The following is a 14092-nucleotide window of genomic DNA, read 5'->3' as shown; positions in this document are numbered from 1 at the left end:
CAGTCGCTTCCGTCACCCTCATTATCATACGAGAGGCCAGGGGACTGACGTCAGAGACGTCTAATAAAATGTTAAAAAAGGAGGACGTACGTCAGTACGTTTGTTGGGAAATGTTACCTTCTAATGAACACACCCCCACTTGTCTCTCCAGCGTCTCAGCCAATGGCTACGTCTGCCTGTGTCTAGGCCTATTTGGTATTGACGCACACATAAAAAAGGTTTTATTGCAGGACTAGGCAAAAGTGAAAGCCCAAATATAACATCCTGCCAGAAGAAGGCCGTTGAACAGTTTGAGAATCAATCAAACTGATTAAATGACCCATGGCAAACCCTGCTCTGACTTAAACTGAATTCAAATGTCATCTGGGCCAATGAGCCTTCTGGAGGCGTATAAAATCCTTTATAGACACACAGTGCCTTCAGAAAGTATTCATACCCCTTGACTTATTCCACATTTTGTTGTGTTACAGCCTGAATTCAAAATGGATCAAATTGACTTTTTTTCTCATCCATATACACACAATACCCCACAAGGGGCATGCTTTTAGAAATTTTGGGACATTTATTGAAAATGAAATACAGAAATATCTAATTTACATATGTATTCACACCCCTGAGTCCTTTGCAGTATTACTTTAGTAACATAATTCTTTGCAGTATTACTTTAGTACCTTATTGCAAACAGGATGCATGTTTTGGAATATTTTTTATTCTATACAGGCTTCCTTCTTTTCACTCTGGCATGTAAGGTTAGTATTGTGGAGTAACTACAATGTTGTTGATCCATTCTCAGTTTTCTCCTATCACAGGCATTCAACTCTGTAACTGTTTTAAATTCACCATTGGCCTCACGGTAAAACCCTGAGCAGTTCCATTCCTCTCCAGGAACTGGCTTAGGAAGGACGCCTGTATCTTTGTAGTGATTGGGTGTATTGATATACCATCCAACGTGTAATTCATTCACCATGCTCAAAGGGATATTCAATGTCTGCTTTTTTATATGTATTTTATATCTACCAATAGGTGTCCTTCTTTGCGAGGCATTGGAAAACCTCCCTGGTCTTTGTGGTTGAATCTGTGTTTGAAATTCACTGCTCGACTGTGGGACCTTACAGATAATTCATTGTATGTGGGGGGTACAGAGATGAGGTAGTCATTCAAAAGACTTGTTAAAACCTTTTACGGCTAGGGGTTCCTCTAGCGGAACGTTTCGACAACATCCGGTGAAATTATAGAGCGCAAAATTCAAAATAAATTATTACAAATATTTAACTTTCATAAAATCACAAGTGCAATAACAGCAAAATTAATCATAACTTCTTGTTAATCCAGCCACCGTGTCAGATTTCAAAAAGGCTTTACGGCGAAAGCAAACTATGCTATTATCTGAGGACAGCACCCCATAAAACAAACACATGACAATCATATTTCAACCCACCAAGCGTTACACAAAACTCAGAAATAACGATATAATTCATGCCTTACCAATATGTCCCATAAACATCACAAATGGTCCTTTTGTTTGATTACTTCCCTCGTTATATCCCCAAAATGTCCATTTATTTGGCGTGTTTGATTCAGAAAAACCCGGTTCCAACTTGCCCAACATGACTACACATTATTTACTAAATTACCTGTAATCTTGGTCCAAACATTTCAAATAACTTTTCGAATCCAACTTTAGGTATTTTATATAGTAAATAATCAATCAAATATAAACTGTATTCAATAGCAGATAAAATGAAAGTGGGGCGAGCGCGAGGTCGTGTGCCCCAAACACAACAGTACACTAGACTCGACACTCAGTCTGAACAGCCATACTTCTTCATTACTCAAAAGAAAAACATCAACCAATTTTTAAAGACTGTTGACATCTAGTGGAAGCCCTAGGAACTGCAACCAGATGCCTCAGAAATCTAGATTCCCATAGAAAAGCAATTGAAAACACAGTCACCTCAAAAAAAACTTTTCCTGGATGGTTTGTCCTCAGGGTTTTGCCTGCCAAATATGGTCTGTTATACTCACAGACATCATTTTAACAGTTTATATGCATATCCTCACTTCTGGACCTGAGTAGCAGGCAGTTTACTTTGGGCACGCTTCATCCGGATGTGAAAATACCGCCCCCTATCCCACACAGGTTTTAAGCACATTTTTACTCCTGAACTTATTTAGGCTTGCCATAACAAAGGGGTTGAATACTTATTGACTCAAGACATTTCAGTTTTCATTTTTAATTAATTTGTCAAATGTCTAAAAACATAATTCCACTTTGACATTATGGGATATTGCTTCAAGAGGGCCACCATTGTTCCTGTTCCCAAGAAAGCTAAGGTAACTGAGCTAAACGACTACCGCCCCGTAGCACTCACTTCCGTCATCATGAAGTTCTTTGAGAGACTAGTCAAGGACCATATCACCTCCACCCTACCTGACACTCTAGACCACATATGTCAGAGTCAAGGCCCGCGGGCCACATCCGGCCCGCGAGAAGGTTTTTTACGGCCCCTGGGATGATCTTGATTTATTATTAGAACCGGCCCGCAGACCGCAGCAAGCCGGCAGCCCGCAGATCTTTTACACGCACCAATACTACATTTCCCACAATGCAACGGTGACGCACCGAGCAGTAGGCTGCTTCATTTCAATATTTATTGGCACAGCAGTTGTCAGCATCACAGTAAAATTAACTTTCAGATACCCATCAAAAATGGCAAAACGGAAGGTGGACACTGAGAACCGGGGTTTCAAACAAGGTGGGAGTCGGAGTATTTGTTCACGGAGGTAGCTGGAAAACCTGTGTGTCTTCTGTGTGGAGAAAGTGTGGCGGTACTGAAAGAGTATAATCTGAGACGACATTATGAAACGAAACACGCGGACAAAAACAAGAATATGGACATGGAACAAAGGCTACAAAAGGCAGAGGAATTAAAACGAGGCCTCAAATCTCGACAGGCTCTGTTCAAAAAAGCCAAATCACAAGGCCAGGCTGCTGTCAAGGCCAGTTTTATTTTGGCAGAAGAGATCGCTAAATCAGCCCGGCCATTTACGGAGGGGGATTTCATCAAAACTGCATGATTAAAGTTTGTGACGAAGTTTGCCCAGAAAAAGGCAACTCTTTTTAAATGTGAGTCTGAGCAGAAACACCATTGCCGAGAGAGTAGACCAGTTGTCCATCAATCTAAAAGAGCAGCTTGTGAAAAAGGGAAAAGATTTCATTGCATATTCCTTGGCTGTGGATGAGAGCACCGACATTTCTGACATTGCCCAGTTGTCAATTTTCATCCGCGGAGTGGACTCCAGCCTAAGCGTGACAGAGGAGTTTTTGGCTTTACGTCCTATGCATGGCACAACTACGGGGCATGATTTGTATGAAGAGGTGTCAAGATGTGTAAATGAGATGGAGCTGCCTTGGGAAAAACTCGTGGGTTTGACAACCGACGGAGCACCTGCGATGTGTGGACACAGGAGCGGACTGGTGGCGAAGATACGGGAAAAGATGCAAGAGGAAAACGCGACAGGTGAGCTGACAGCTTATCATTGTATCATACACCAGGAAGCGTTGTGCGGTAAAGCCTTGAAAATGGAGCATGTAATGAGCATCATCACGCGCACAGTTAACTTTATCAGAGCCAAAGGTTTGAATCACCGCCAGTTCAAGGCATTTCTGACGGAGTTAAAAACGGAGCATGGTGATTTGCCTTATCACACAGAGGTGCGATGGCTAAGCCAGGGAAAGGTGCTTCAAAGATGTTTCGAGCTTCGTGAGGAGATTTGTCTGTTCTTGGACAGCAAAGGGAAAGACACAACACAACTCCGAGACGAAATGTTTCTGTGTGAAATGGCTTTTCTGTGTGACATTACGAGTCATCTGAATGCAATGAACTTGCAGCTGCAGGGTCGGGATCGTGTCATCTCTGATATGTACAGTACAGTGAAGGCATTTAAAACCAAACTGACTCTGTGGGAGACGCAGATGCGGAAAGAAAATTTGAGCCACTTTCCCAGCTGCCAGACCATGAAAGAGAAGCTCTCTACCAGTGCGTTCCCGAGCGCACAGTTGGCTGATAAAATAGGTATGCTTGCCGCTGACTTTCGACGCCGATTTGCTGACTTTGAAGCACAAAAAGCAGGTTGGAACTGCTCGGTAACCCATTTGCTGTTGACGTGGAAAGCTCACCACCAAACCTCCAAATGGAGTTGATTGACCTCCAATGCAATGATGCACTGAGGGCAAAATATGCGGCAGTGGGTGCTGCGGAGTTCGCCCGTTTCCTCCCCGACACAATGCCCCAGCTGCGCATCCAGGCTGCTCAAACGTTGTCTATGTTTGGCAGCACATACCTGTGTGAACAACTGTTTTCTTTGATGAACTTGAACAAAACATCACACAGAAGTCGACTTACTGCTGAACACCTCCACTCAATTCTGAGGATTTCCTCAGCTCAGAGCCTTACCCCGAACATTGATGAACTTGTGGAAAAGATGGGACACCACCAAGTATCACCCTCAACCTCAAACAAGTGAACATTACTGTGCAATCACATATTTAGAGTTTTTACTCAGTTCAAGTTTAAAAGTTAAAGTTTAATATTTGTTTTCACTGCATGTTACTTCTCCTTAAACAAAGTGTTGTTTTTGATTAATAGATTTTTGCACTTTATTTTATTGTATTTCAATCCAATTATATTTTAAAAATATTTCAGTTGAGTGGATGATAGAAAATTGCTATTATTGTTTTTTTCTTTGAAGTAAATTTAGCCCACTTTTGCTAAAATAGAAAATATAGGCTACTGATGGTGCCTTGAATACCGGTTTCTTTCATTTAATGTTCATGTTATGGGGATTTTTATATAAAGGAAATTTGTCTTTTGTGTCTGTTGAAAATTAAAGATTACTGACAGAGCCATAAGAAAATATTGCTTTATTTATCTGATCATATTGGAATATATTTGTTAGGTTTTCAGTAGGTTCAATTAGGTTCACTAGACTATATGCGTCATTTAAAAAATTTTCAATGAACATTCGAACAGTCCGGCCCTCGGCTTGTAGCTAAATTTTTTATTTGGCCCTCCGTCCATTTGACTTTGACACCCCTGCTCTAGACCCACTCCAATTTCCTTACCGCCCAAATAGGTCCACAGACGACACAATCGCAACCACACTGCACACTGCCCTAACTCATCTGGACAAGAAGAATACCTATGTAAGAATGCTGTTCATCGACTACAGCTCAGCATTTAACACCATAGTACCTTCCAAACTCATCATCAAGCTCGAGACGATCTTAATTTCATCACCACGTTCCAGGATAAGTGGGGTTTATTAAAGGCTTCTGTAATTTTGCCTCCCGGGTGGCGCAGTGGTTAAGGGCGCTGTACTGCAGCGCCAGCTGTGCCCCCAGAGACTCTGGGTTCGCGCCCAGGCACTGTCGCAACAGACGCACAATTGGCCCAGCGTCGTCCGGGTTAGGGAGGGCTTGGCCGGTAGGGATATCCTTGACTCATCCCGCACTAGCGACTCGTGTGGTGGGCCGGGCGCAAAGTTGCCAGGTGCACTGTGTTTCCTCCGGCACATTGGTGCAGCTGGCTTCCGGGTTGGATGCGAGCTGTGTTAAGAAGCACAGCTCGTGTATCGGAGGACGCATGACTTTCAACCTTTGTCTCTCCCGAGCCCGTACGGGAGTTGTAGCAATGAGACAAGATAGTAGCTACTAAACAATTGGATACCACAAAATTGGGGAGAAAAAGGGGTCAAATTCAAACAAAAACAAACAAAAGAAGTTTGTAATTTCCACTTTGAAATTTCAGACTTGATTTTCTCTTACAATTTTTTTTTATCAACCCCTACAAAAATGTCCATGAATTATAATCCACATTTCCTGTTGCAAATTAAGATCCTACATCTGTAGGACATTTCGGTCAGATATAGTATTGTAGTATAAATATCAAAATGAATATAAATATTTTTTTATGTGTTATGTGTTCAATGTGATTTACTTTAAGAGAAGTTTGCATACATTTTAACATCAGCCCCAGTGCAACTCAGGGGGAATTCAGACCTGAGTTACACGTAAATAGAACTGAATTCCCTTTTAATGCACTTTTCTCCCTAACCATTACCCTGTTTCTCTGCTAGGTTTTATGGGTATTTATGGGGATGTTTATGACACCTCCACGGTGGAGCTCTATTCCACCACCTCTCTGCCCGAGGAAACTATAAATAAAGTCGAGCAGCCTCTAGGTTTCAAGTAGAAAAACATCTTATTTTCAGATAATACCATTCTCCATAAGAGCTATTGATAAGAGTTAGGTAAATGAGTAATCAGTTTGCATAATAGTAAATAAATTACAATTGTTATAGATACATTTTACCTTATGATCGCTGGAGATAAATGTGAAACCAGTCATATGGCAGCAAACTGAAGCATACCTGCAGATTCCTAAAAATATAAACGCAATGTGTAAAGATTTGTTTCATGAGTTGAAAGAAAAGATCCGAGAAATGTTCCATATGTGTTTACATCCCTGTTAGTGAGCATTTCTCATTTGCCAAGATAATCCATCCACCATTGACAGCAGTGGCTGTCAATATCAAGAAGCTGATTAAACAGCATGTTTATTACACAGGTGCACCTTGTTCTGGGGACAATATAAGGCCACTCTAGCATGTGCAGTTTTTAAAAAATATATATTTTTTACCTTTATTTAACCAGGGAAGTCAGTTAAGAACAAATTCTTATTTTCAATGACGGCCTAGGAACAGTGGGTTAACTGGCTGTTCAGGGGCAGAACGACAGATTCGTACCTTGTCAGCTCGGGGATTTGAACTTGCAACCTTTCGGTTACTAATCCAACGGTCTAACCACTGCCGTGTCACACAACACAATGCCACAGATGTCTCAAGTTTTGAGGGAGTGTGCAATTGGCATGCTGACTGCAGGAATGTCCACCAGAGCTGTTGCCAGAGAATTGAATGTTAATTTGTGTACCATAAGCAACTTCCAACATAATTTTAGAGAATTTGGCAGTACATCCAACCGGCTTCACAACCACAGACTACGTGTAACAACGCCAGCCCAGGACAGGACCTCCATTCTAGCTTCTTCACCTGTGGGATCGTCTGAGACAAGCCACCCGGACAGCTGATGAAACTTGCACAACTAAATCATTTCTACACAAACTGTCAGAAACGTCTCAGGGATGCTAATCTGCATGCTCGTCATCCTCACCGGGGTCTTGACCTTACTGCAGTGGGCAAATGCTCACCTTCGACGCCACTGGAATGCTGGAGTAATGTGCTCTTCATAGATAAATGCCGGTTCCAACTGTACCGGGCAGATGGGAGATGTGATCCTGAGGCCCATTGTTGTGCCATTCATCTGCTTCCATTAACCTCATGTTTCAGCATGATAATGCACGGCCCAATGTTGGAAGAATCTGTACACAATTCCTGGATGCCGAAAGTGTCCCACTTCTTCCCGCCTACATACTCACCAGACATGTCAACCATTGAGCATGTTTGGGATGCTCTGGATTGACGTGTACGACAACGTTTTCCAGTTCCCACCAATATCCAGAAACTTTGCACAGCCATTGATGAGGATTGAGACAACATTCCGCAGGCCACAATCAACACTATGTGTTGCGCTGCATGAGGCAAATGGTGGTCACACCTGATACTGAATGGTTTTCTGATCCACGCCCCTACCGTTTTTTAAGGTATCTGTGACCAACAGATGCATATCTGTATTCCCAGTCACATGAAATAGATTAGGGCCTAATGAATGTATTTCAATTGACTGATTTCCTTATATGAACTGTAGCTCAGTAAAATCTTTGAAATTGTTGCATGTTGCATTGATATTTTTGTTCAGTGTACGTTTGTAACGATAAATAATCTACAAGATTAGAGAATTTTTGAATCTACCAATTGCTGCTGAAACGGAGATATGCACATGCTTATATTTTGATGGCTTTCTGTCATTGATTACATTTGAGTCATTTAGCAGGCGCTCTGCTGAACCCGTTCTCTCTATATATTATTGAGTCTGTTCGAGAAAATTAGAATTAAAGCTACACACTGTATTTAAAGTGATGGCTTTTGATAAATGTACTGAAAACCCCATTAAATGAAAACTCCATGAGGAAATCTGTTGGATGGCAAGTGGGAGGGTTTTCAGCAGTTAAAAAAAAGAAGAAGAAAAGGATGTTTTATTGTCACACACTCAGTGTGCATAAGGGAGCCACTCCTAAAGAGCTTGTTGCGCACCGGTATAAGTCTGAATACCAAAATACTGTGAAGTGCTTAAATCAAAACCATAGGAAAGGTGTTCATTTCCTAAATCTGAATCGGGCCCTTGATGAATAGTCCAAATAATCCAATGTGAGACAACAACATGACACCTCCACCAAGAGAGTAACATTGACTGATATTCATAAACACATCAATCCTCATGGAGTGGACAGTAGGGTGGGTTGAGCCAAAGGGGTAAATTAAGCCACCCTTGTTTCTCGGAAACCATACACAAAATGAATAACTTGATCAAATATTATACCAAAATGAGGTAAGTTAGGTCGAAAAAAAACATTTTCACCAAGTTAAAGGAATTCATTATGTTAAGAGGTTTCATGATGCTTGTATCTAAAGTAGATACTTTTAAGATTGTTCTATAAATCAGTTGGGGTCTCTATACACTTCAATATGAGGTCCTTAACCTAGCATGAAAGTGCATCCTGCTAATTAAGTAAATGAGCCAATGGCCATGGGGTGAGTTGAGCCAATGGCCATGGGGTGAGTTGAGCCAATGGCCATGGGGTGAGTTGAGCCAATGGCCATGGGGTAAGTTGAGCCAATGGTTGAGCCAATTGCAAGTTGAGCAAATGTTCTTCCCAGGCGTAATGCAAGGCATTATCCCTGGGATATGACGTAACTACCTGCCTGGACTATGTTCAGAGTGTTAAAAAAAGCACAAAGCGTTTGTTTGGTGTTAAGCCAGAGTTAAAATATGATTCAAATTATTAAAAGACAAAAAAGTGATTGTGATTGTGGTAATATTTCATTCAGTACAGAAATGTGTAGAAGGCCTCATTTACCTTGTCCCACGGCTAAACGTACCCCATACCCGGACAAGCTATGTTTACATGAATTCTGATGACTTTACTTCCAGGAATACACAACATCCTGAAATATAGTTGAAGTCAGAAGTTTACATACACCTTAGCCAAATACATTTAAACTGTTTTTCACAATTACTGACATTTAATCAGAGTAAAAATTCTCTGTTTTAGGTCAGTTAGGATCACCACTTTATTTTAAGAATGTGAAATGTCAGAATAACAGTATTGCGAATGATTTATTTCAGCTTTTATTTCTTTCATCACATTCCCAGTGGGTCAGAAGTTTACATATTAGTATTTGGTAGCATTGCCTTTAAATTGTTTAACTTGGGTCAAACTTTTCAGGTAGCCTTCCACAAGCTTCCCACAATAAGTTGGGTGAATTTTGGCCCATTCCTCCTGACAGAGCTGGTGTAACTGAGTCAGATTTGTATGCCTCCTTGCTTGTACACACTTTTTCAGTTCTGCCCACACATTTTCTATTGGATTGAGGTCAGGGCTTTGTGATGACCACTCCAATCCCTTGACTTTGTTGTCCTTAAGCCATTTTGCCACAACTTTGGAAGTATGCTTGGGGTCATTGTCCATTTGGAAGACCCATTTGCGACCAAGCTTTAACTTCCTGACTGATGTCTTGAGATGTTGCTTCAATATATCCACAAAATTGTCCTCCCTCATGATGCCATCTATTTTGTGAAGTGCACCAGTCCCTCCATAAGCAAAGCACCCCCACAACATGATGCTGCCACCCCTGTGCTTCACGGTTGGGATGGTGTTCTTCAACTTGCCAGCCTCCCCCTTTTCCCTCCAAAATAACAATGATAATTATGGCCAAACAGTTCAATTTTTGTTTCATCATACCAGAGGACATTTCTCCCAAAAGTACAATCTTTGTCCCCATGTGCAGTTGCAAACCGTAGTCTGGCTTTTTTTGGCAGTTTTGGAGCAGTGGCTTCTTCCTTGCTGAGCAGCCTTTCAGTTTATGTCGATATTGGACTTGTTTTCCTGTGGATATAGATACTTTTCTACCTGTTTCCTCCAGCATCTTCACAAGATCCTTTGCTGTTGTTCTGGGATTGATTTGAACTTTTTGCACCAAAGTACGTTCATCTCTAGGAGACAGAACGCGTCTCCTTCCTGAGCGGTATGACGGCTGCGTGGTCCCATGGTGTTAATACTTGCGTACTATTGTTTGTACAGATGAACATGGTACCTTCAGGCATTTGGAAATTGCTCCCAAGGATGAACCAGACTTGTGGAGGTCTACAATTATTTTTCTGAGGTCTTGGCTGGTTTCTTTTGATTTTCCCATGATGTCAAGCAAAGAGGCACTGAGTTTGAAGGTAGGCCTTGAAATACATCCACAGGTACACCTCCAATTGACTCAAATGATGTCAATTAGCCTATCAGAAGCTTCTAAACCATTCCATAATTTGTTTGTTTAAAACTGTTTAAAGGCACAGTCAACTTAGTGTATGTAAACTTCTGACCCACTGGAATTGTGATACAGTGAATTATAAGTGAAATAATCTGTCTGTATACAATTGTTGGACAAATGACTTGTATCATGCACGAAGTAGATGTCCTAACCAACTTGACAAAACTATAGTTCGTTAACAAGAAATTTGTGGAGTGGTTGAAAAACGAGTTTTAATGACTCCAACCTAAGTGTATGTAAACTTCCGACTCTATATGTAGATAGATATCTTTGTTAGAAAGAGTACTATATTTCCCTTGATGGAGTTATGCCAAATGTAAAAATTTGCTCACCTTACCCCACTCTCCCCTATATAACCTCCCACTAACTGCTTTCAATGCATTGAACAGTGACCACCGAGTCCTGTGTTAGGATAGGAAGCTGGGGTGAAGGAGCTAAACGCTATTCCATAAAGCCAGTTACGCATTGAGTCGGCTAACTTGATGGATGTGGAGTCACAGAGCATGTTGATTAATTAATAAAATAAACAGCCATTTGTCTGCCCTAGTCTATCCACCTGATGCCCCTCCACAGGCAGATGAGAGGAGGGCGTTCTGAACACCTGGGCAAATCCAATTTACAGATTCAGTAAAACTAGTCAATCAATCCACCGGGATGGTAAAATACGTCTTTGGCCCTGACGCGTAGACCCACGGTCCTTTTTATAGTTCCCAATAACTCACCTGAGTGACTGGATGTTGATTTATCATACAGAGAGAGAGAGAGAGAGAGTGTGAGATCAGATGGGCCTATCGTAGTCACCCTATTGTGGTGACACTAAAGACGGAGTGGGGACGTGAGGTGGAGTGGGGGCAGTCGATGGGGTATATAACCTATTGGGGGACAGAGCAGAGAGAAGACCACTCTCTCCAGACCTCAGGAGGACCCATCACCCACCCAGAAAACCCAGACACAACTGGCCCGTGGAGATGATGTGTAACCTGCTACTATCATGGACCTTCCTGCTGGTAGCCTCTGGCTCGCTATTGGCCCATCCCATCACAGACTCTGCAGAGATGCCCTACCTGGGTCCTGGTGAGTACCAGATTCTCCACCCTTATAAACATACTCCTTAACAGGCCAAGCTGCTGGGAAAGGCTGTTGTACTATGAGGTTATTAGGCAGAGTAGTTCAATAGTCTCATATGTAATTAAGGCCTGTGTGAGTCTTAATTAAACTTCAATCTTGAGGATTACACACAATTTGTAATCAGTGACCTTCTGTTATGGTATAATTGCTTTGAGACCTGGTTGATTGTGTCTGAGAACTGTAGCAGTGTTAATATCGAATGTGCAATATGATGTTTGCTTATGGTGGCAATGTTCCATTCACTTTTAATGCCATCAATGCCATCGCTGCTTCTTAGTTATTAGTCATTAATCATCATGGTTGGACTAACATAAACACAACTGTACCCTTATCATCGATTATTCAGTGGAGAGTGAAGAGCCAGAGTGTATATCTCGACTAGATTGCTGCGTGTTGACTGTGTATTCACTGTGTGTTAACTGTACGCTGACTGTAGGTTGACTGTGTTTTCCTCTGTGCTCAGTATCTCTGGAGGATGGTGGTGCAGGTAGTCCAGACGAGCTGTCTTTCTCTGAGCAGACATACCTGCCCCAGTCTGGCCCTGGACTCAGATACTCATCCTTACTGTCTGGAGAGCTGAGCAGAGATGGTGAGATCATACAAACTAGTTGGACTCCTGCCTCAACAGTTACATCATAAATGTATAGACTGTGATGCTTCAATTCAAGAGAAATATTACAACACATCCTCTCTCACCCTTCGTCTCCCTCAGGTCTCAGTGCAGCTGGACTACTACCAAGACAGATGAAAACAGATGTGAGTTTTGAAACCAATAGAAGATAAGAAGCACATATTGAGAAACGATCATGTTTTGTTTTGGGAACACCTGTTTCATGACTCATGAAGTACTACAGCTGTAATTCTTGTCTGTTTCAGGTGTTGCTGGAGAAACAGAGTCACCTAAGTCCCGTCAGTCGCTTCTTTGGCATCAGGAAGCCATTCAGAAAGAGAGGAGGCAACTCAGAGTGTTTCTGGAAGTACTGTGTCTAACACAGTCAACCGTCCTTAGAGAAATGCATTCCCACCGTACACTATGACAAAGCGATGGGGCTTGTACTGAGACACAACCCCTCTATTGCACACGACGCACATTTGTAGATTCACACACACACACACACACACACACACACACACACACACACACACACACACACACACACACACACACACACACACACACACACACACACACACACACACACACACACACACACACACACACACACACACACACACACACACACACAGGAACACATGAATGCACACAGGAAGGCACACAGGAAGGCACACAGGAAAGCACACATACACGGATGCGCACACAGACAGTGATGGACTGAATCGATATCCCACAGGTTGATATATTCTACAGTAGGGTTGAGGACTGTTTCGTTTTGATGCTGTTCTCTATATTTCCCTGTCATGCCTGTATGTTTAAAATATAACTGTTTGATGTTGCAACGTGACCAGGTTGAAGAACGAAATGGCTGTATATTCAACAGAAATAAAATCATCTATTTGGAAAAGCTTTTGTTTGGATGCCTGGTCCCCGAAAAAAAAATCAGTTTTTAAAAGAGATTTGAATTGTTTTTCAACATTCAATGACTCATTGAACTACCAAATGCAATTACGCACCATCTCATGTGACAAAATAATAATTGAAAAGACATGTAAGAAGAACATGATAATATCTACATTAGTCTTTATTTCAATCATAAGTGTATGTGGTTCAGTTTAGAAGACATGCAAATAAGTCCTACTGTTTACTGTAGTTCTGAGAAGCAGATATGTAGAATATCAGATGAATTAGAAAATGATACGGAGGTATAATCTCATTGTGTTGCAAGGCAGTCCATCGACCCCGGAAACAGTCCATCGACCCCGGAAACAGTCCATCGACCCCGGAAACAGTCCATCGACCCCGGAAACAGTCCATCGACCCTGGAAACAGTCCATCGACCCCGGAAACAGTCCATCGACCCCGGAAACAGTCCATCGACCCCGGAAACAGTCCATCGACCCCGGAAACAGTCCATCCACTCCCTTGGAAAAGCAGATATAAACTACTGGAACCAAGAATAAAAAATAACTGATAACTGATGTTGACACATAACTAACAAAATTACAGGTAACGAAAATGTACGCTTAATCCAGTATGAACTAATGTATATCATTTATTATACAATACACAAAGTTCACCAATTCTACAGCACAAAGGCAGAGTCATGTCTTAAGTGTAAAATGAACAATGGCTCAATAATTCATACCTTCTGAGAATTCTATAAAGTCCAAAAGTTATGAGTTATGGGCGGAGCTAGAAAGTGGAAAGTTGTCTGTCGGGAGTTTTACAATGTAAATGTACTTTGAATCCGTCTATCTGCATATTTCAAGACATGCCATATGACGGTGC

General features: G+C 41.7%; 1 protein-coding gene across 1 annotated transcript; it reads left to right on the top strand.

The window, feature by feature from the left end:
- The first annotated feature begins 11525 nt into the window (after window positions 1-11525).
- LOC118359460 (urotensin-2-like) lies at window positions 11526-12675 on the top strand. The gene is made up of 4 exons (XM_035737979.1): window positions 11526-11631; window positions 12149-12274; window positions 12398-12441; window positions 12562-12675. Exons 1-4 carry the CDS (start codon window positions 11526-11528, stop codon window positions 12673-12675), a joined length of 390 nt encoding a protein of 129 aa, XP_035593872.1.
- The last annotated feature ends 1417 nt before the right edge of the window (window positions 12676-14092 follow it).

This window comes from Oncorhynchus keta, chromosome 27 (assembly GCF_023373465.1).
Source record: "Oncorhynchus keta strain PuntledgeMale-10-30-2019 chromosome 27, Oket_V2, whole genome shotgun sequence".
NCBI classification, from domain to species: domain Eukaryota; kingdom Metazoa; phylum Chordata; class Actinopteri; order Salmoniformes; family Salmonidae; genus Oncorhynchus; species Oncorhynchus keta.
This window is presented reverse-complemented; position numbering and strand designations above follow the sequence as displayed.

Coding starts and splice junctions, on each gene's coding strand:
- LOC118359460 (XM_035737979.1), top strand. CDS start 11,526: ATGATGTGTAACCTGCTACTATCATGGACCTTCCTGCTGGTAGCCTCT. Junction 11,632..12,148: donor GATGCCCTACCTGGGTCCTG/GTGAGTACCAGA, acceptor CTCTGTGCTCAG/TATCTCTGGAGGATGGTGGT. Junction 12,275..12,397: donor TGGAGAGCTGAGCAGAGATG/GTGAGATCATAC, acceptor CGTCTCCCTCAG/GTCTCAGTGCAGCTGGACTA.